Source organism: Notothenia rossii (genome assembly GCF_949606895.1).
Source record: "Notothenia rossii genome assembly, chromosome: 2".
Classification (NCBI taxonomy): domain Eukaryota; kingdom Metazoa; phylum Chordata; class Actinopteri; order Perciformes; family Nototheniidae; genus Notothenia; species Notothenia rossii.
In genome coordinates, this window is record NC_136904.1 from 39,451,499 (window position 1) to 39,474,789 (window position 23,291).

Genomic DNA, 23,291 nt, shown 5'->3' on the forward strand with positions numbered 1-23,291 from the left:
TACAGTAAAGTAAACGTGCATTCACTTGCATCTGCAAAGACAGTATTTGTCTGAACTTTTGGACGCAATGTTGCTGTGGTTGAAGTCCCGAACAACTCTTTGCACAAACAGGTTAAACACATTCATCGCCAGCTGCAGTTTACGTGCAAAACAGGAAACCAAGTCCCTGTTCTCCTCCTGGGGAGTCAGCAGCCACGATGTTGAAAAAAGGGTCCTGGTCACATGCAGCCACTACCCAGTAAGTCTCTACCGCATCATTAGTTTAGCTGCGGGCTTTCAGCTGTGTGTCTGCCTGGCGTAACGTTACTCTGTCAGGGTTTCTGCTAGTCTATTACAAAGCCCTTTGGTTTGCCATGAATGTGTGATGATGAGTATGAAGTGAGCAATAACATCATTAAAACTGGAAGTATCAAAGAGTCAGCAGAAACCAAAAAGATCCAAGCTAAGTTTATGACTTTTGCAACTCTACTTGAATCCAGTATTATTTTAGTTATTAATGTTCATTCTAAAACTATAAAATATAAGGGTTTCCAAAATTCTATGAAGACCTGTAAAGGGAGGTCTTGTCTTGCTTTGAAGAAGACTTTGTTCTTCGTCGTGCAAAGATGGCTCCTCGAGGTTAAGTCCTCTGCTCAGTTAAATGGACTGTACTTATATAGCGCTTTATCCAGTCTTTAAGACCTCTCAAAGCGCTTCACATACTACATGTCGTTCACCCATTCATACAGAGCAGTGAATGCTACTCTAGGAACTAACATTCATACACCGTTGGCCATGCCATCGGGAGCAACTCAGGGTTAAGTATCTTGCCCAAGGATATATCAACATGTTGACTGCATGGGCTGGGATTGAACCCACAACCTTCTGGTTGAAAGACGACCGCACTCCCTCGCTGCCACAGTCGCCCAGTTATGGTGAGAACCAGGAAGAGCCTCTGATTGTGTTGGCAGGCCGCATCTGCTTTGCTTCTATTTGTCTGGCCATGGCCATGCCTCATGATGCCCAATGTGTAGTCTACAATACAGTATAAGAGATAGCAGATACACAACCTCACATGTGTATCTTGTTAGAGTCCCTCCAGTATTGTAGCAGAGCTTTCATGTATGTGTTCGCCCTTTGGCATTACCAGTGCTAAATGTTGACTAACAATTAGCGCTATTGAAAGATTGGTGCTGCTTTTTAAAACTTGTAGACTCTCCACTGCATGGTTTTCTGTCTTAACTTGGGCACATTACATTACATTGCATTTAGCTGACGCTTTTATCCAAAGCGACTTACAATAAGTGCGTTCGACCAACAAGATACAAACTTGAAGAAAACAGAATCATATAAGTACATCAGGTTTCATAGAGCTAGAACATTTCAAGTGCTACTCTACTGGCTTTAGATAAGCTAGTCCTTTATTAGTACATAAGTGCTTTGTTAATAATTCTATCGCTCGAAGTGGAGTCGAAAGAGATGAGTTTTCAGTCTGCGCCGGAAGATGTGTAAGCTTTCTGCTGTCCTGATTTCAATGGGGAGCTCATTCCACCATTTTGGAGCCAGGGTAGCAAACCCACGTGTTTTTGCTGATGGGAACTTGGGTCCCCCTCGCAGTGCGGGTGTAGCGCGACGTTTGGCTGATGCAGAGCGGAGTGCACGTGCTGGGGTGTACAGTTTAACCATGTCCTGGATGTAGGAAGGGCCAGATCCATTCGCAGCATGGAACACAAGTACCAGTGTCTTGAAGTGGATTCTAGCAGTTACCGGAAGCCAGTGAAGGGAGCGGAGGAGCGGCGTGGTGTGGGAGTATTTTGGAAGGTTGAAGACCAGGCGAGCCGCTGCATTCTGGATGAGCTGCAGAGGTCGGATGGCACATGCAGGTAGACCAGCCAGGATGGAGTTGCAGTAGTCTAGGCGTGAGATGACGAGAGCCTGGGCCAGAACCTGCGTCGCTTTCTGAGTCAGGTCACGTATCCTCCTGATGTTGTAAAGCGTGTATCTGCAGCAGCGGGTTGTAGCAGCTATGTTTGCAGGTACAATACCAAATGCATTTTCCAAATGCTTTGGACATGTCTTAAAAGTTAGTCATTTTTGTATGTATCCAAAATAAACCTGCATGTATATATTCAGATCATAAACCCTATATGCACCAAGCTTTGTTTAGCGCTGGATATATTCCATTAGATCTGAACAGTGGATGTCCATGGGGTTCTAATTTTAGTGCTTCAGGTTTCTGGATAGGCCGATGTGTTTACAACTCTGCAGACAGCAATACGGTGCATTCTGTGTGGACCCCCGCTAACATGGGCAGATGATGATATTTATTTCACGCTCAAAATATAATTTGCTTTTAAGGTGTACCTTTAGCCGTTTAGCACACCTTTGTGTGGGCACATATTCCTTGCAGGAACTTCTCAATTCCATGCATGTTGGCAGTGTCATTGGCTAGTCTGGCTTTAACTAATGCATTTAATTCATTTATTGAATCATAATCAGATTGCTTTATTTATACCAGGGGAAAATTATGTTTTTAACAACTTTCTGGTTGCCCTGGGTTTCACATTACTATCAAACAACAAGTAGAAAGTAAGGCTTGCTTAACACTGTATATTGCATAGAAAGCTTTTATCTAGCAGTCCATATTAAGAATGTTTTTCAACAAATCAGGAACAAAATCCTTTCAGATCTGGATTAGAAAACTGATAGAGTTCAGTGTTCTCATTAAAGAACAACAACATCAACAAACCAGGAGAACTGGAAGTAAACTGCTCACATAGACCGCCCATTGTCCTATGACTGTGGGCCATTCTGCAGAACTGAAGATGATCTGTGGGAGCGTATCATTAGTCCGCTCTGTTGTGTGTTTGTGTCTGTGTGGTCCGGGGAACTTCGCACCACTGAACTGTCGTAAAACAGAGGATGATGAAAAAAAAAGAGAGGGTCCTTTCTCACTGCAGGTATAGAATATCCATGCAGCATTAGCTTCAGACATTTTCACTTGTCAAAAGCACATATGTTACTAATAACTAAAACCATGACTCAGTTCCATATGAGAGCCCCAGTAAGCCACACAGTTGGACAGTGAGCCAACATGCAACAAAACCAGTAAACAAAGCATTTTAAAATAATTCTGCCATCATTCATTTTTATTTTGACATGTCATGTTTTTCACAAAAAAGGCATGTTCCTTCTGATGTTGTTTTGCGCTCAGTCAGACGGATACCTCTTTTAGTTTGCAGAACTAAAACAGTTTATTCAAGAAAACTACTAAAACATCTTTGATCAGTACGTATTTTATAAATGAATGCTAGCTTAAATAACTCCTGAAGATCTACATGTATCTATCTTTGTCATGCAGTGATGATGCTGTTTGTGGATTGCTGTAATTTTTCCGTACTTTAATGCTAAAATCTTTTTTTGTAACACTATTACGACAACTATGATATCTGCTGATTATAACATCCTTATGTACAATGTTTCTATGCCAAATGTTGTGCCCAGTCAAACCTGGAAGTTGTAAAAGTCATTGTATACGTTGCAAATATCTTGGGGGCTTAATCAACCACAGATCATCTTAGACTGATCTTCTACCTATAAATTCAAGAATTGATTGGTTAATGGGATAAAAAAAAAAGTCTGCAAATTACCTCTAGATGAACTCTATCCTGAGTCGCGTCACTATAGGAAGCAGTTCAAGCAGATGGCCCTGAACTTCCCTTTCCCTGGCCACATCAAACAGCTCTGACTGGGGGATTCCAAGATGCTCCCAGGCCAGCGTTGATGTCTAATCTCTCCACCTGGTACTTGGTCAGCACTTTGGTCTCCTCCCAGGTTGACATGACTCTACTCCGAGTCCCTCCCGGATGATTGAACTTTTCACCTTATGCCTAAGGGACAAGCCAGCCACCCTCCGGAGAAAATCCATTTTGGCCACTTGTATCCGTGATCTTATTCTTTTGGTCATGACTCCACTGGATGACCATAGGAGAGTAGAAACAACGGTTGACCGGTAGATTGAGAGCTTTGTAGGGAATGAGTCCTTTCCCCAAGTAAAGGAGTTCAAGTATCTCAGAGTCTTGTTCTTGAGTTGGGGACCCATCTTGATATAATTTCTGTAATGCATGGATTCGGAAGAGCTTTTTTTCTTTTAAAAGTAATAGCAACAATGGTCCGACTGACAAGGATTTAGTCAAACCAATCCACCGACTGACCAGAATTGGTTTGCATTGCACATTTGCAATGTATTGTGGCCAGCTAACAAATCAGTATCTTACTAGCTGTCTGATAACATTCTAGAACCTTTTTGGTACAATTGCTTTACAAACCAGCTGGCCTAAAACTGAAATTGGATAGACCTCAAACCGGGCCTCTTTGGTGGAGCTATTTTGTAACAGACATATGGCAAACACATGGTTTATAAACCTTGGTGTGTGTCACTGCTTATATGATAAATGTATTCTATTTCCACTCTCAAAGATAATCTTCAAGACAGTTCTGTACAGTCAACTGCGCAAATTTGACAGTCAGATTTAACCAAAACTACATTTTATGCAAAACCTGCTCAGATTTGCTTCATCCCCCTGAGCAATTCTGCTATCACAGAAACTGTAATGAATTGATTTCGGGCTGTCATTTCTTCTATGCATGCTGACTTGGATATTCCTTTTACATACTGGTGTATATTAAAAAGGTGCAAGACAAGGTAAAAAAAAGAAGCTGATTTTTAAAGAAAATAAAAAGCTAGATAACAGGATTTTACCACACAGAGACTTTACTTGGGCGGGCCGCCCAGGTATATTAACGGCCGCCCATGTATATTTCGCACCCATTTAGTTTTATTTTGTTGTTGTTTTTTGTATTATCCGTCCGCGACCACGACGCCATCTGCGATCGATTAACTTGTGGACAATGATCTGGCCATCAGGAGGACTTGGGGGTTTCCCGATGGCCAGGCCTGTTAAGTGGCCTGCTGGCCTGAGGATTTAAAAAAAAAAAAAATTATGTATTGTGAACGCAACGCTGCACAAATGTGGGTCTGCCTCACACAGGGTGCAACCCTGTCTCCGAAAAATTACGTTCCCACAGAACTAAACTGCATTCTCAATTACGTTTAGCTAGAAACGTATTTTCTCCCACGTTATGTTCGTTATGATTGTATCTCAAATAACTTTATTTTCTACATATCTTTTAGAAACATATTTTCTCCCACGTTACGTTTCTTATGAACGTATCTTAAAGACGTTTATTTTCTACATATCTTTGCCATTTATTGTCTTGCTTATAATAATGATAATATTCATTTATAAATATCATTTTAGAGCACACATTTGAAATCAGTAGGCGAGGCTGTAATTTTTCGCCAGCTGTTACTCTCATGAGCGAGGCAGAAAATAATAGTTCTAACATGCCAAAAAGCTGCTGTGTTGTTTATTGCACCTCAAACATTAAAACAAATCCAGAGTTACGTGTTTCTGTACTTCTTCTAAGAAGAAAGGACAGTAACAGAAGATCTCTGTGATGCCAGATGTGGTGTTGTTAATGCGATATGATATCCGAAAAAAAAATTCAGTTTAGGATGGCCGAAGACGCTACACTACCCATAATCCCCAGCTATCGTTTGGGACGACAGTCCCGTTGACAAACCCCGTGATTAATCTTCAAGCTCTGGGATTGGATGTTGGAGTGGCAGTGTGCCAAGGTTACGCCAAGCGTCAAGCTATTTGAAATGGAACGAAACCACGGCAGACTATTCAAAGCTGGACTCGAACGCACCCCCAGAACTACACATGCTGGCTATTGTGTTTCGCAACATGTTTTCTATGGCACGTCTCTACTGGGAATTGTAGTTTTAAAATACGTTTTCGTTTTTCCCAAAATTAGAAGTTGACAGTATTAAACTGTGTACAGCCCTGGAGGTTTAGGCGATAGGAAACACATTGGTGTGTACTCATTTAAAACATGTAATTACTAAATGGGTGAAAATCGCTTGTATCCATAATGGGCAGCATTAATATATACCCACATGACAGCTCATTGTTACTTTGTAATTCTACTCCACTACAATTCAGAGGTTAACCTGGTATTTTTACTCCACTACATTTATTTTAGTTACTTTGCAGATTCTGATTAATGATGTGAAATATAAACAACCCTTAAAGCAGACTTTAGTTACACCTGAGTAAAATTCAGGGAAAGGTGATTTTCAATTGCCAACAATCGGGAGAGATATTTGATAGTTGGTGCTTGAGAAGACAAAACATTTAAATGCAGATCTCTATAAAGTATATTAATTACTTGTTATTCTCTACTAATAGTTAATTAAAAACTCTATATAATTGCTATTTTGCACATCCCTTTCAAGATTTCCTAAGGTTTATTGACATATCATATACACAACTACAGTGTAGTTATGCAACAGTGCATTACAAGACATCTATCAATACGTGTGTATACCTCCACCATTAAACTGTCAAATTCTGCACATTTCTTATACTATCTACATACATAAGAGTATAATTAATGTGTACAATATCAGTTAAAATAAGTGCTTCAACATAGTTAACATTGCAGTAAAGCAATATATTAGTCGTTAAGTACTTTGTCAGGCTTATATATCTATCTGTAGATAGATACCCCCAAAGCTTTTTTCTTATTTGAAAGAAGACCTTAACCTAAAGTATTCTTTAATGTGTTAATAAAGGTTAATTAGTTTGTCTGTTTTGCACATCCTCATATTAATATCTTTGTACATCCAGCACTAAACTGTATTATTGTAGAGATCACTTACAGTATCTTCTTGATTTTTTATATTCTATATTTCTATCATTGACCTTCTACTTTCCCCCTATGAAAGTATTTACCTTTAATATTTTTTTCATCAAATAACATTATTCAACAAAAATAACATTATTCAACAAAAATAATTCAATAACATGCTTTAACCACTAGGCGGTGCACACAAGGTACACACAGTATACTAATAATAACTTTGTATTATTAGTGTAGGACACTTATGTATGTATACCATCTGAAGATGTGTAGTTTACTAGTTTTATTCATGTTTTTACATAATTTTACAGGATATTGCTATTTCTCATGTTTTACTTCTACACATTAATATCTGATTTGTAAAACATCACAGACAGAATTATATCCGTCATTTAATGGTAAGCTATTGAAATTGTGATTCCATAGATGTGTCTCCCATCACCCAAATCCCCTGACTATTCTCTCAACTCAGTATTTACATTCTTAAATTCAAAGAAAATCAGTAATATCTTTAAAAACTACAAGTCCTTTTCTATCAGCTGTGCACCGTTATGGTGTAAATATAACCTATCTACCAATTGGATCAAATATAAAATTCATTCGAGTTACTATTGATACTGCAAGGAGACGTATTTTGTGAAAAGAAATGCAAGATGTTGTTTAATTGTTGATATATTTATGATCCACGTCACATTCAGTTTTGGCGGCAGTTCTTCTGTTTGTCCAGAAGTCTTCTCATCAGGGCTCTATAAATAGAGAACTACGGCAGATGTGTAATATTTAATGCAGACAAACCGTGTATTACAATGCCGTTATGTGATGACTTCCAAAGAGAAAAGCAAGAACATTCAGTATAAAGTATTATTTTATTTTTTTAATATGTTTTCGGATATCATATCGCATTAACATCATATCCCAACATGCATTGCGGCTAAAACATCCAATCAACGAGCTTCAAGCTGAGGATCTTGGGTAATCTGTTCAGTGGGTGGTTTGTGGCATAGATATATATAAACATAAATAATAATATAATAATGATAATAATAATGTTTATATATATCTATGGTTTGTGGTGTGTATCGCTCAAAATGTCCCTTATAGGCCTACGTCTGTTTCCGGTGACTTTATTTACGGCTAAAAAGCACGCTAAAAAGCTCAAGATTATAGAATTAAACAAATAAATAAAAACAAGGATAATTGTGTGTTATTGTTGAGTAAATAACAGTGTGTTATTTAGAAAAGAATAACAAATTAGAAGGAAAAAAAGTATACAGATTTCAGTATGTTGAGGCTCTGAGCCCCATTTCTTTTCCTCACAGATGGCAAAAAAAGTCAGACATTATACGATTTAAAATAAAAACAAATAAATAAAAATGTAAAACAATGGCAAGTAATTTACGTTAGAATAAATAGAATGGTTTTGAATAATATATGAGAGTAAAATCTACGTCACTTTACAGCCCCGCCCACTTTTGTTGAAACCAACACTGTCATTTGAACGGCGATCAAGCCTGAAGCCACAGAGATCTTCTGTTACTGTCCTTTCTTCTTAGAGGAAGTACAGAAACACATAACTCTGGATTTTTTTTAATGTTTGAGGTGCAATAAACGACACAGCAGCTTTTTGGCATGTTAAAACTATTATTTTCTGCCTCGTCATTGAGAGTAACAGCTGGCGAAATTACAGCCTCGCCTACTGATTTCAAATGTGTGATCTAAAATGATATTTATAAATGACTATTATCATTATTATAAGCAAGACAATAAATGGCAAAGATATGTAGAAAATAAACGTATTTGAGATACGTTCATAACGAACGTAACATGGGAGAAAATACGTTTCTAGCTAAACGTAATTAAGAATGCAGTTTAGTTCTGTGGGAACGTAATTTGTAGGAGACAGGGTTGCAGGGTGACTGGCTGTCTACATGATGTGGCCTGCCGACATGACCACTGTCATACAGATCATACATCAGAGCCCTCGATTGGTCTCTGTGTGTCATTCAAGCTTGGGATATTTACAGCTCAGGTGAGGTTAAGGACTCTCTGAGTGTTTAGATAGTTAACTTTGTCTAAGTTCTCAGTACACATATTTCCATTTGAGGGGGGAGTGATTAGTAAAATATGCATGAATAAAAAATTTAAAAAAGTTAACTATGTGAAAAAAGGTAAGGTACACTTTTTAAAACTTGTTGAGAGCTAAAACTAGTCTTTTCTGCTGCCTCAAAGAGGAGCAGGGGGGAGAGGAGGGAGACAGGAGAGGCTGATTCAGGAGCCCAGACACACTCACAACTATAAATGAACCAAAAATAAATAAACAAACAAGTTTCAGTGTTTTTTTTCATATTGGATATGGTATGTTATTGGTTATGGCCATGATTTTATGATTATTGAAATGTATACAGTTCTGTTTCATAGATGTTCCCATAGATCTAGTCTCTTTATTTTCCCCTCAAAATGCACCCGATTGATGCATTTAACTTCAAAATAAATAAATAAATCTTACCGGGGGAGCATGCCCCCGGACCCCCCTAGAGGATTTCAGGTGGACCCCCACTTAAAATCACATGGATAGGTTCCTAAATACATTTACCATTCTTTTTTAAATAGTAACCCATGTCCGTATGTTTATATGTGGGTAGTAGATTTAACCTATAGGGCTATCAATACGGGCAGTAACGCTGTAAATATTGACAAATAAATCCAGCAAAATTGCACAAAAGAAAAACTAGTAGTGGCTTGGCTGGGCGTATCATTTCCGGCCTGACTTATTGTCTCGGTCCGGCCCTGGCTGTACCTGTTCGCTCTGCCATCGCGTGAAGGGTCTGCTAAAAAGCGACCAACAGAAAGGTTAATGTTAATGTTGTTACACTTCACAAAGGCACGTCAAGCCACGCACCCCCCACCCCCCGCTATCTACAAGTTTTAAAAAGCAGCACCAATCTTTCAATGGCGCTAATTGTTAGTCAACATTTAGCATAAGTGATGCCAAAGGGCGAACACATACATGAAGGGCTCTGCTACAAGACTGGAGGGACTCTAACAAACATACACATGTGAGGTTGTGTATCTGCTATCTCTTATGCTGTATGGTAGACTACACATTGGGCATCATGAGGCATGGCCATTTCCAGACAAAGTATATTTCAAATCTGTGGGAAACACTAGATATGCATGCTTTTGTTTTTGAATAATTCAGATGACCTTGATTCTTTTTCTTTGCAAAAAACACCATGGGTTGTTTCATTAGCTTCGGTTCCATAAGAAAAAGGTGCCAGCAGAATCTCAGGACGCCTAAAGTAGCTCTCCCTCGTTAGAACTCGTTAACATTTCTTAGGTTGTTAGGGCCCCGGGTCTCGTTATGGCCGCTGCAGATGAATGAGGAGGGCTGAGGGTGGGAGGCGTGAGGGTGCTGGGAGACAGCCAAGACAGCCTCTCTCACTGAACCCTTTGTCAGCGCTGTCAAAGCCTTCTCATCACACTCAGCTGTTCACTGTAAAACACACTGATCATTATGAACAGGCCACAGATAGAGAATAACAATGAATGTGGCAAATCAATATTCTCTTGTCAAACAGAAACTACTGAATAAACAGAGAGATGTCCTCATGCTCTATATCACATCTTATTTTTTGGAGATATTCTTAATTTAACTCTGTAGCCAGAAGCTGCTTTGCCGAAAACACAGTTAGAGAAGAAAAATGTAAATGCAGAAAGTCCGCCCTTCATCTCTATCTGCACCGACAGCCTCTTCATCCCACAACACACTGTAGTGCTGTGCAGTCTGCCTCACTTCCTCTCATGTGTCAAAATATATGTTACATTTGCAGCATTTGGACATTCTGCAACAGTACATTTAGCCAACAATATCCTCACTGACAAGCCTGCAGATGTATTGGCCAATTAGCATATTGCTGATATTAAGGTAGTGGCATGAATGTTGGCCTCTGAAGCTGCGTTTCCATTGCATTGTACAGCTCTACTCCACTTACATCATTTCTTACCATTCAGTTACATTGCTTCAAAATGTTGTGTCAGCAGGAGGCTTGCTGAATTATTTCATTGGCAACTTAAACAAAGTCAGTCTGCATCTGCTCAATTGTTAAGAAGTGTAAGGAGTAGTTTTGACGGCTTCCAAATGCCAGGTTTGTGCAGGTTGTCCGGACCGTCACACACCAGTTTTGATTCTCTCTGAAATATGAGTTGTCTGCAGTGTCTTAACGTCACCTTTTAGTATTGGCTCAGCTAGCTTAGTATCACGTTTGAGGTGGTAAAGTATAATATACAGAAATATGTTATCAAATGTTTACCTCCTAGCCATGCTTACCGGCTAGCCTTGCCTACTTATTCTGTTTGCCGTTTAGTGCTTGGTATGTAGTCAGAACATACAGTATTTCAGTCAAAAAGGTGTTTGCTGTAGTTTCATTAATGCAGAGACAGAACCAAAGCAGATACGTTTTAGGTGGCAAACCAAAAGAAAATGCGCTAAAATGCTGCATAAGGCTGAGGGTAACCACAGAGTTGACAGTTCTTGTCACTACGAGCAACCCTTTCAACACATTGTTCAAGGTCATTTGATTTATTGGTCAAAAAATAGTCACAAGTGCAGCTGTGATATCGCTTTTCTTTTAATCTAATATTTTTTGGGTATGGATCTGCAGCATTCCATTCATCAGCAAAGACTCATTCTGGAGGTCAACACCAACCCTTCTGAAGCAAATTGCTACAAGCTATATCAAATTAGGATTGGATAATGATGTACTTTCTCAAATGTCTTCAATTTACCTGCTTAATGAGATTTTAGGACACCGTCTCACGCTTAGCCATCAAAGTCAAGTTCCTCTCCAACGTATTTCTGCAGACGTACCTCTCTGAGTGCTGGGGATCACAGCAGCAGTTACAGTCACTTACAGTAAGTGATCTGACAGACCCTCCCTTAGCAGCTTCAAAAGCCCTTTCAAAGGATTGGAGCAGTGCAGATAATAATGACATTGAACCCAACAAAGAGAGGAGAAAGACACCTACCGTAAGTGACATCTTTATACCTATACGAGCCTGGCTGATGGATGGCTGCTTGTCAACATACCGTCCCATGACAGATAATGTAGATGGCTCTGCTTCCGTCTTGTCTTTTATCAGTATGCTGTCTGTCCGATGTGTAAATGTCTCAGCGTGACATGATTCATGCCAGAATATGTATGTATCTTTGGCCTAAAGGTACAATATGTAGAGCTGAGAGGGGAATTCCACATCAAAATCAGTTTACTTGTTAAATGGTGTGGCTCTTGAGTAGCTTTCAAAAGTCTGAGAAAATAACTGATGATGTCATTGGACCAGCTTCAAATTTTAACAGCAGGTCTTTGTTATAAAACTTTGGGCATAAAGAATGCATGAGAGCAACATCATTTAGTGAATACAGATTCTGAGGATTTCACAAGTCGGATCATAACAAATTAAGAACACTGTTCATATTTGTATCTACAACTATCCCTAATGCGATGGTCCAACAACAATTAACACAATGTCATTTGAGATTGAATATTGGCATTGATATGATGAAATTGATAGCAATAGGGGAGCAAAGGCCATTCAGTCCAATAGTGGATGAGTGACTGACACTTAAACAGGGATTTCCTTGGCTTGTCAGTGTTTTATATTCCAATGCAGCATCTATATAAACTACTTTGACTTTTAACATTACCAGTGTTTACTGTTACGATAGGAGTTAACCTGAATATTATCATGATTTAGCTGTGATGGAGTGTTCACCACTGCCGATAAGTACGTATTTACTGACCGGGTCCCATCATTTACGCTTTCAATCTCTCTGTGGACGGCCCGCAGATGTGAAGTAAAGAAAATTGTAAATGTTGATATTTTTTTGTTGTTTGACTTTCAAATATGACACAGCAGCTTTTAGGAAGGATAACAAAATCGTTCTTCTTTGTTTTCACCAGAAACAAGGCGGGCCTTAATTTGTCCACGCAGTGGCGTAGCACTCCTCTCATCCATTTACCAGGCAGGCAGCATTACGGGAAGTGTAGTTAACGGTCTTTGTGGAGCTTGACACATGCTTGTGACAAAGTGAAGATACCTCGGCCTCTACGTTTCACCCTTTTCTATTCCCCAGTATCTGCGTCTGGAGCAAATGCCACTATCTTTTCTTCCTCATATCTCATACTTCACTCCTGCTAAATTACAGCAGCATGACATGCAGCCACTGATCAAGCGTCCACAGCCATGGCCACCTCTGTCTGCCATATCACATGATATTCATGAGAACAGTTATGCCCAAAACATTATGCAGCCATCCCATTGGGCAGATCGCTGCACAGAGATACAACAACACATAGATGGTTTCCCTTTCCCCTCATCACTATGTTTAGATTGGAATTAGCTGCTGCACTTCATCAATTATGCAGCGAGGCAGCCTCTGTCTCCTCATCTGCATGCTGATCCTCTCCCTTTGAAACCAGCCATGTGGTTGGAGAGGCTTTTTACTCAGCATGGTAGAGGACAACATGACTCCTCTTATATTGCATAATGCATCACGGTTCTTTTGTGAGATACAAATCTAATCACATTTGTATGTATATAAATTAAGATTTTTCAGATGATATTAAATGAGTTACAAGTTGCCCCCTGATAGTTCCTAAATTGACCACCTCTATGGTTAAGGCATTGTCAAAGTTAAGGAAATAGGGGAGAAAAGACCCTCAGCCTTCCATCTGCAGTGTCAGATGTTCTGTACACCCTCAGTTAAAACTGAGTGTCCAGTGTTACGAATCACACAAGGCTCAGGACCAAGAACGCACAACAGCAGGGACAAGGTAAACATTTACGGCTTTTAGTCAAGAGATTAATAAAATATTCAAAGTAAATGGTCACTTGAGGGATACAAAAACACTCAAAAACTCAATCAATGGATAATTAGGTCTGGGGAGATGGCTGGTAGGTTTGGTATGACAAACAAACTGGTACAGGGAGACGCAGACTATATACACACAAGGTAAGGGGGCACAGGTAAAGACTGTCAGGGTGTGGTCGACAATCACAGAGGCGGGAAACACACAAAGCCAGGTTATCAGTTATCTTAAAGGAGAGGGAGAGGTTACTACAAAATAAAAGCAGAAGTCACGAGACAAGACAAAGGACTTGAATTAGATAAATTAACTTGACATAAATATATGTCTTTGTAAAAGTTTGAATAATGCTTTAATTGTATGCTTATTTTACCTTTAATCTTTGGAAAAAGACCAACCAGTTTTTTTTTTTTAGCCTTTATTTATACAGGTTTAGATCTCATTGAGACACAAGGTCTCATTTTCACGAGAGACCTGTCAGTGGTAACACTACCACACAAAGTTACAGACAGACAGGACACTAAACACAGAGGCAACACTAAAATACAACATCTGTTGTCATGTGCCAGCAGAATATCTCAATTATCATTAAATTACATGTCATTTAGCAAACGCTTTATTTCAAAGCAACTAACACCAACATTTACATTTCGTATAAAGGCCTACTGGAGGAATTCCGGGTTAAGTGTCTCGCTCAAGGAAACTTCAACATGTTGACTGCATGAAACCACTGACCCATTTACCCCCTGAGCCAGAGCCGATATATGCCAAAGCTTCTTCTTTGCAGCCTGAGCAATCATTTTACCAATACTCAACATGATAATAGGTAACACAACTATAAAAGACATAGCAACTTGAGTTCAAATCTTAAAGATGTGCCCAGGGTCGACAGGTTTGTCATTTTGTCAGGGCCATAGATACAAATTCTATTCAACTCATATAGTCGTTTCTCCCACCATTTTGTTACAAGCATAAAACAAACATGCATGCCTGAATACAAAAACAAGGAGCAATGCAGTCTTTATGATAAAACTATTTTGTCTGCTTGGGGCTGATTCTTCATTTTCACCGGAAAGGGAGCGGGGCCATCATTTTGCCAGGCAGTAACGTGGTGCAATGCAATCACTTTAGAGAAAATACAGATAAACGATCAATAAGTCAGGCAAAGACTAACATATTCAACTAAACACCCTCTACCCTGCACTCTCTTTGCTAGGGCATTGAGAGGGGGGATGGAAGGTTAACAAGGGCCATGCATTTTGGTCATATGCTAACAAGAGGGATGGCACCCCCCCTCGCCTACTGCCTCTGCATGTAAGTGAATCTGATTCACTATAATGGTGCAGACAAAGACAGAAACCCTCTCTCTGGGGACGTGGAGATAGATCATATGTAGCTTATTTCCAGTGGCGAGCCGTGACTTTTATACCTAGGCCTTCTGACCCCCTCAATCTTGAAAATGACTCGGTTAATAATTTTGCAACGATGTCATCACTATCACTGACATGAGCCATCATGAACGAATTTATGCTAATTAGCTACTTCCGCCTAGCTTGACCCGTTGCTATAACATACATGCATAAACTTCACAGCGGGCAGAACTTGTCATAAAGTCCGCGAAAATAAAGCCCACCCATTTAGAGGGAAGATATGATTGGTCAATTGTACTGCCAGTTGACATTACTCTCATTGAGTTACCCTAGCTGGCCCTCTGTGAATTTATAGCAGGACCACCAATCAGCTCCTGTCTTCAAGGAGCTTCTTTCATTTAACCCTTCACATTCCAACAGAAACTGAACAGGCAGATTCGAGGGATTTATGTCTTTGGAAATGTCATTTTAAATACAATTAAATCAAGTTATTTTGGTAATACTAATGAAAAATGTAACACATTTATTTTCTTTTTTTTAAAAATATATATATTTTTTAATTTTTTCAAATATAATTTTTTGGAATATCTTAGGCCACTGCTTATTTATTGGTGGCTCATACATCCATCCCAACCTCGCTAAATATGAGTGTGATCCTCTTTTTGAAAAACTCCCAGTTGGTCGATTATGCATATGAAGAACTGTGAAATTAGCCCTTTTTGTTTGGTTCTTGCATTTCTCTTTAAACGTGTGAATTGGCTCCATTATACAAAAAGAAAAATCGGGCTAATCCTTACATCCCTCTCTGCCTGCCTCCACCCGTCCTCGCTCTCGCTGGATTTCCTCTGTTTTTCTGTCTTGCTGTGGGGGAAACAAAGGGAACAAAGGAGCGAGAGGAGACAGTAAGCTTCTCATCCACTGTAGTGAGTTCTGGAGTGGGAGCTCTCAATGGAGTGCTGGGCAGACTGGGTGGACTGGTGGTGCTCTGAGAACTAGGCCAGAGGACTGTTGACAGCACCCCAGACTCCAGAGTCAGGGCCAGATGAAACGGATTACTGGAAGAAAAGGGGAAAAAGTTGTCAATATATGGCTCAGGTTTGGGGATAAGGGATTATTATTGGAAAGACTGTACGCTGTGGGATTTAAGACTGGGATCAAGTGGAGGGGAAATCAAAGTTTGCCTACTCCCATTTAAATAAAAATTCAAACATGAATTCGATCAAATTATATTTGAAGGAGGAGTCAGTTCAAGTACCTGTCAATGCAAATAAATTGTCCCAAGATTGCACACTAAATAAAAATGTCCGACTTCCTGTTGGCTTTACAATACATCTGCATGACGCTTTGTTTTTTAGGTATCTGCTCCGACTATGTTGGTGTTCAGGACTTTTGTTATCACCACACATGTACAAAGCACATTGCAATTCATTATATTTGTATAAGGAGCCGTTGGCAGCTACTATTTCAATTTCAATTTCAAACCTTTATTCACCCAGATTGTCCCTTGAGATCATAGATCTCTTTTTCAAGGGAGACTTACAATATAGAGTCTTGGGGGTCAAGTGCCTTGCTTAAAGCCACACAGTGCAATAATGCACATGCTTACAGTACAGCAGCAGCACAGGTAAAGGTGCATTTCACCTTTTGTGTTATTGGTCTTTTATGTGCCGGTTTAGCTGCAGCAAAATCTGGACAATCCTTTTTTTAATCGTCCACATTGCTCAGATTCTGATATGCACACTAGTATTTAACTTGATATTGAAAACAAGGGAGGCCAAAAAGGTTTTTATTCGTAACGTCCTTGCAGGGAGGGATCTGGTTTTGTGTGTATACAGTTTGCGTCTGTGTGCGTGAGAGGTAATAATGGCCTGCTGACCTTTTTTCTTGACACAGGAAGTGGTGATGTAATAGGACAGAATCCCAAAGCTTTTTCTCACACGCTCTGTCTCCCGCACTGTGTCTCTCCCACACTGCTGTGTTTGCCCCCAAGCCACCGTGTATTCCCAGTTCTACAATTGTGCGAGCGCAGTGGTTATGGTGGCCGTCGTTCAGCTCTCTGGTCGAGACAAACACAGCCATAGACGCATTTATGGAGTTTAAAGCTAGGAGGCTGAGGACCTTGTATAACCTTAAAGGCACAACTGATTTCAGAGGGATTCAGAAAGTAGATATTTAACCTTGGACGGACAGGCCCTGTCTTTGTAATAGTATTACCCAATGTCACCAAATAGGCCTTTAACCTGTCATCAAAGGAAATAGAAGTCTCAAATGTACAATATTAGTGTTGTGGTTGCTTTAGTACTGCAAGACAAAGGCCCTGTGTCCACATAGCATAGTTTTTTGCAGGGGGTTGGGGAATATGGTGCATTGTTCTGTCACCATAATTCACACTTTCTTGAATGAGCTGCACTGCCCAGTCTGACAGCCGTAGAACAAGCGGGCTGATCCCTGTACGAAAGACACTGGGTCGCGGGAGCAATGTCCCCCCCCCCCCCCCCCTTCAACTCTGCTTCTGTCAATAAAGGCACTCTCTGGCCAAATAAATATCATAAAAAAAGAAAATAATTGAGCTCTTAAATCTTTGTTATGATCATGTATATCTGAACGTTTCTGCAGTGATGTCACAAGCGCTTTGGTGAAAGGTTGCAAAGTTTATTGCAATTATCTTTGACTGATATTGCAATTGATTCACAATATTAGAGGGAATTTTTATTTTTTAAACATTATTCATTCATTAAAGGTGGGGTAGGTAAGTTTGAGAAACCGGCACGAGATACACTTTTTGTTATATTCCATTAGCCGGCCCGGCTAAAAACTGGATGGCCTACCTGCCTGTCAGCCTTCCATCTGTGCACAAACTTATCTCGTGCCCTCATTGGTCATGTGCACGTTCGAGTGTGTTGGAGGGGGGGCTCTGTAAGGAAGTGGCAGATTTTTTCCGGTTGTGTATTTTCAAATTCTAGCGCACTCGAGCTGGTTTTTGCAAAATTACCTACCCCACCTTTAAGTCTTTAGAATACTGTTTGTATGCTGGGACTTCTCTGAAGATAATCAGATATTTTCACACATATTGCGCTTACTGGGAAAATATTGCAATAGCCCATATGGTGATTTTGATTGAATTTTGATTGGTTGTGCAGCTCTAGTATAGATGTAAAATGAGTGAGTTTACAAACTGACTAGGTTAACTAGGTTAACTAGGTGACGGCACCTCACTGCTGCATACTAACACAAGGTGTGGGGGAAGACCTGTGTGTAAAGGAAGGGGAATCAATCTCTCTCTCACTCACACACACACACACACACACACACACACACACACACACACACACACACACACACACACACACACACACACACACACACACGTGCACACGTGCACACGTGCACACGTGCACATAAAAACTCAATGTAAATGGCTGGTACACTAATGAGATGAAAGGCTGCTCCTGTGTGTGTGTGTGTGTGTGTGTGTGTGTGTGTGCGTGTGCGTGTGCGTGTGCGTGTGTGTGTGTGTGTGTGTGTGTGTGTGTGTGTGTGTGTGTGTGTGTGTGGACAGGGTAGATTTCCGTACCAGGGGGAAATAGGATTGTGATTTCAGACCAAATTAAGCCACATCAAACAGGGCAGATCAAAGAGTGTACAGACCTTACTGTCTGTGGCAGTCTGACATGCCCCCCCCCCCCCCCCCCAGCACTGTCTTCCTTCGCTTTCACTTGTCACTGTTCCCTGCACTTTCTTAAGTTTCCTTTTTTCATATCGACAGATTTTCCCGTATCTTACTGTTCCTGGAAGCACACTGCTATAAATTCAACTGCCCACCCCCATGCACACAATTTGCAGCTATGTAACAGGGTTATAGGTTAACCTGGATCAAGTGTAATGTAATATATGCTGAGGCTGGGTGTGTTTGATAGAGCAGTCATGCAGTCTACAGGGGGAAGGTGGGGGAGCAGCATCCATTAGCTTTGAATTGTGCTAGCAAACCTACTCAGAGCCTTTGATGCTGCCTCATGCCAGTGGCACCAACTGATCTGTATATATATGTGTGTGTGTGTGTGTGTGTGTGTGTGTGTGTGTGTGTGTGTGTGTGTGTGTGTGTGTGTGTGTGTGTGTGTGTGTGTGTGTGTGTGTGTTTTGGGCGATGGATTAGACTGCTGCATAAGGAGAGGAGGGGTGGAAGCAGTTTTTGGGTATGAAGAAAGAGTTTGAAAGCGGGTGAAATAAGGGGGAGGAGCAGAGAGCGTGTTTGTGGAAAGATAATGGGGAATTAAATTAATGACAGAAGCTGACAAGGGTAAAGAGGTGTGCTATTAACCTACAGAGGTACAGGAGAGGAGGGGAACAAAGAGTGAGACCTGGAGAAATGTCTGCCTTTTTTGGGGGGGGATTGTTTTTCCTCATCTAAATGACAACTATATATACAATAGTTTCATATTAGGGTTAGGGTTGGGGATAGGATCCAGCAAATGTAGGGGGTTTCAATTCCTTTGTACTTTTCCTGATGAATAATAACATTTATTTAGATTTTTTTCTCAAATTAATTGGGCTTTACATATTATTTCAGAGAAACAATGACGATCACGTTTTCTAGAGCCCAGGGTGACAATATGAAATGCCTGTTCATTCTTACTAACCACCCCAATGAAACCCAACATCACCAAATCCTCACATTTAAGAGAGTGTAATCAGAGAATATTTAAAAGGGACACTTTTATTTCAACATCCCTTAGAGATGTATAGCATTGTTTGTCTGGTATGTTTTTTCTACAAAAAATGTCCACTGCCTGACATTGACTTCTCCTTCATGGGGGTCTGCCCCTTCAAGTCCATCCTCAGTTTGTATCTGCAGTGGAGGCTTCGATAGGTTTCTAAGCTTTTACCGAAGATTTTAAATGTAAACATTTTGAGGTATGACTGACCCCAAATTGTGGTCATTTGTGTAAGCATGGAGAATATTTCCCCCTTCACAGTGAAAGTGGAAATATAAAATAAGAATTAATAATAAAGTACATAAATTGTCCCTTGGCACAGTTCTTGAGTTATTCAGTCTACTTTGTTAATAAATGTCTTAATGTATTCCAAATCAGTGTCATTTTGGCTCTTTCCTAAAATGTTCTCCCCATTTATTGGCATTTCTTAATATCTCTCCTTCCTTTTACCTACTGAGTAGTGTGGTATGTTTTTTTAATCAATATGTTATATCTGTGGATTATAATGTGTATTATTGTCTGTGTGTTGCAGTGCTCCTATCCTGTGTGGGAGGACTTCAGCGCCAAGGCCACCAAGCTGCATTCCCAGCTCCGGTAGGTTTCTTTGAAAACATAACAAATAAATCTTTGTTTTGATATGCAACACAGTCATCGTAATGTACATGGAGTATGTATTGTGTTCTGTACTGATTCCAAGTTTCCTTTACATTTATCTAAAGTAATCAGTGTCTTCTGTTACTATAGAACCACGGTTCTGGCTGCTGTAGCCTTCCTGGATGCCTTTCAGAAGGTGGCAGACATGGCTACCAACACCAGAGGTAGGACACCAGCAGTGTGTAGGCTCATCTCAATTGAATATTTCACCTCCTCCTTTCCCTCACGTGCGTCCCTTCCTTGCGTCTTCGCTCTGCTTCCGTAAGACGCGAGGGAGAGACACGAGGAAGAGACACGAGGACAGAGGAGTCCTCAGGTATTAATTGGAATGTCCTCGTTCACTCCAGCGTCCCCATAACAACGTCCTTTACTTCTGGTGCATGCAGTGTATCACCTGTCACTGGACTCTCCACATAAATCCCTTCAAACCTGGGGTTTAGTTTCTCATTGAAATGATTTCATCCATCTCTTCCATTCATCTCTTTTATTATAGTTTTCTATGTATTACTTTCGGTCCTGTATTGGTTTTTCCAGCTATAACATTTCATTTAAGTTATAATTATAATCACAACAATAATCATAATTGATGGATTCATTTCCTTATGGTATTTGAGCTTGTTTCAGATCAACTGTTGTATTGGATGTTGTTGTTTAATTTGTCCTACAGAAGAGAGACACAAACCAATAAAATATGTATTAGTTATTCTACCCGTATTTGTATACATCCTAAATGTCTGACGTTCTGTGGGTCTGCCACACATGCATCACAAACCACAAGTAAGAAATGTAAGTTATTATTTTATAATCAAAACATTATTATTGAATTTGTAAGTATATTTCCCACACTTTAATGTTTTTATAGAGTATGATCTCCTCATTCGTTTAAGAGATTAATATATTTTACTCTTAATGAAGCACTTTAAACATTTAATGACTCTGATCCTCCTTTAACGGTAAGATCAGCTGCAGTGAGCAGAGGCTGTGAAGGTGGGGGCGGGGCTTTTATACGCGAGTAGTGAAAACACTTCCGCGTAGTCTGCTCTCGTGTATCCTCGCTCTCATCTCCTCTGGAAGCCTTCTCCCTCACCCCTCCTCGACTCCTCCGTGTGCATTTCAGAGATTGGGACATCCTTCGACATGGCGTGTCTTGATCGATTTCCGGGTAAAGTCGAGAGGAGTCGAGGAGGGACATTGAGATTAACCTTCTGCGTGCTTGTGTGTGTGTGTGTGTGTGTGTGTGTGTGTGTGTGTGTGTGTGTGTGTGTGTGTATGTGTGTGTGTGTGTGTGTGTGTGTGTGTGTGTGTGTGTGTGTGTGTGTGCCCAAAAAATTTGGATTTGCGTTCATCGGTACGTGCCTTTACCAAGCGCCCTCCACATGGCAGCACTATTAGGAATATTTTATGTTGTTGAGATATTATCAACCAGTAACTGATGAAAGTGTTTCCAAGAGCCTCAAGGTACACTTTTTACCAAACCTCAAAGCATTGCACTGCATTGTTTACTGTGACGATAAATGGCTAGAGTATCTCGGAGAGGTCAATATTAGCTATTTGTGTAGCGGGACTTTTTTTAAGTCTTCCCATGGCAATATAACAACCAGTGTTCTATTGCAGTGTGTTATACCTGGCATGGTTTTTAGAGGATATTTTTGGGTAAAATCTTCTGTTTGTTGACAGTTTATGCCTTGCTGTCATATATCTAAATGTTACAATGTGTGAAGCAAACAAATGTGTGTTAGTGTATTAAAAGGGAATGCCTCATGTTTTATGCTGCAACAGCGTCAACAACAGCGTTATTACACTGTACCGTTGCTAAATACTAACATTTCTTCAGTCTCGGTTAGCGTTATAATTGCTCCTAGCTTCTTGTTCTCACTGTAATTTCATCAGTCATGTCTAGCTATAGCTAGCCAGTCGGGCCTCGTGCGTGGTAAAAGAGATTTTAAATTACACAAATGCAGAATACAATTGTTCTACTTTTTTTTGTAATCAGTTCTTACTCCCAGCTTGTCCATTAGCATGTGTATGAGGTATATCAGACTTTGTACTGATTACAATGATTAAACTCATTATAAGAACGGTCAGAGCAACTGACAGTAGAGTGAGAAACATAGTGGTCAAACAAGCACAAAGGACCCTCCTGTTAGAACCTTTTGTGAAGCCAAAACTCAACGCTGACTTACTTTATCTTTGTTACATAACTCCCGTACCCAACTAACGTAGCAAGCGCACTTATTTCACGTAACAAAACACCTCTTTTAACCCAAACCAAAAACTTTTTCTTAGCCTAAGAACTTAACCAAGTCATTTTATCGTTTAAATTCATCCAAAAACGAACCTACATTGAAAATCTATTTTAAAATAAAGTTTCCTTTGAGCACATATTTGGAATGACACTTTGCATCGTACAAGCAAAAACATATTTCTGTGACATTTTCTACACTCCTAGATCATCATATTTAGAAGTGTATGGTTTATGACCAATCGTCTGTATTCTGTATAAGGGAGAATATGTTGGGTTTTTAAGCAAGCTTCTCAATTTCTGAATTAACAAAAATAAAGCTACCATGACAGTGTGTTATTTTCAATAGAAAGCTCAACACTGTGTTTCTCCCCTGTGCTACACTCCAAACACTCAATGAACTTTATAGAACTACGGTCAATGGATTGTACATTAGGTTTTTGGCTTGACACTCTTGAGATTCCCTGCGTAGGCTAAAAGCTGGACGCTAGTTTTATTAGAGTGTGGGCTGAGAGCTAAGCGGGTCAGAAAAACAAATGTCGCCCACTGAAGGACAACTGAATACTATAGTACCACAGAGGAAGAGAGGGAAACCAGGAACACAACTGTGGCTGTAACACAGGGGATTCCTCCTCCTGTTGTGACTTATTAGATGCAGCTGCCAGACAGTGTGTGTGATGCTGGTGTGTGTGTGTGTGTG

The 23,291-nt window shown here is 40.1% G+C and overlaps 1 protein-coding gene across 5 annotated transcripts in view; it reads left to right on the forward strand.

Annotated features, from left to right (window-relative positions):
• Positions 1-23,291, forward strand: part of LOC307028263 (protein MTSS 2-like) — a 105,656-nt gene that overhangs the window by 14,249 nt on the left and 68,116 nt on the right. For all 5 annotated transcript variants that reach the window (XM_079663129.1, XM_079663126.1, XM_079663127.1 and 2 more), the window contains exons 2-3: positions 20,228-20,289; positions 20,440-20,513. In XM_079663129.1, the coding sequence (XP_079519255.1) occupies positions 20,228-20,289; positions 20,440-20,513 (136 nt within the window). The remainder of the gene's footprint in view (positions 1-20,227; positions 20,290-20,439; positions 20,514-23,291) is intronic.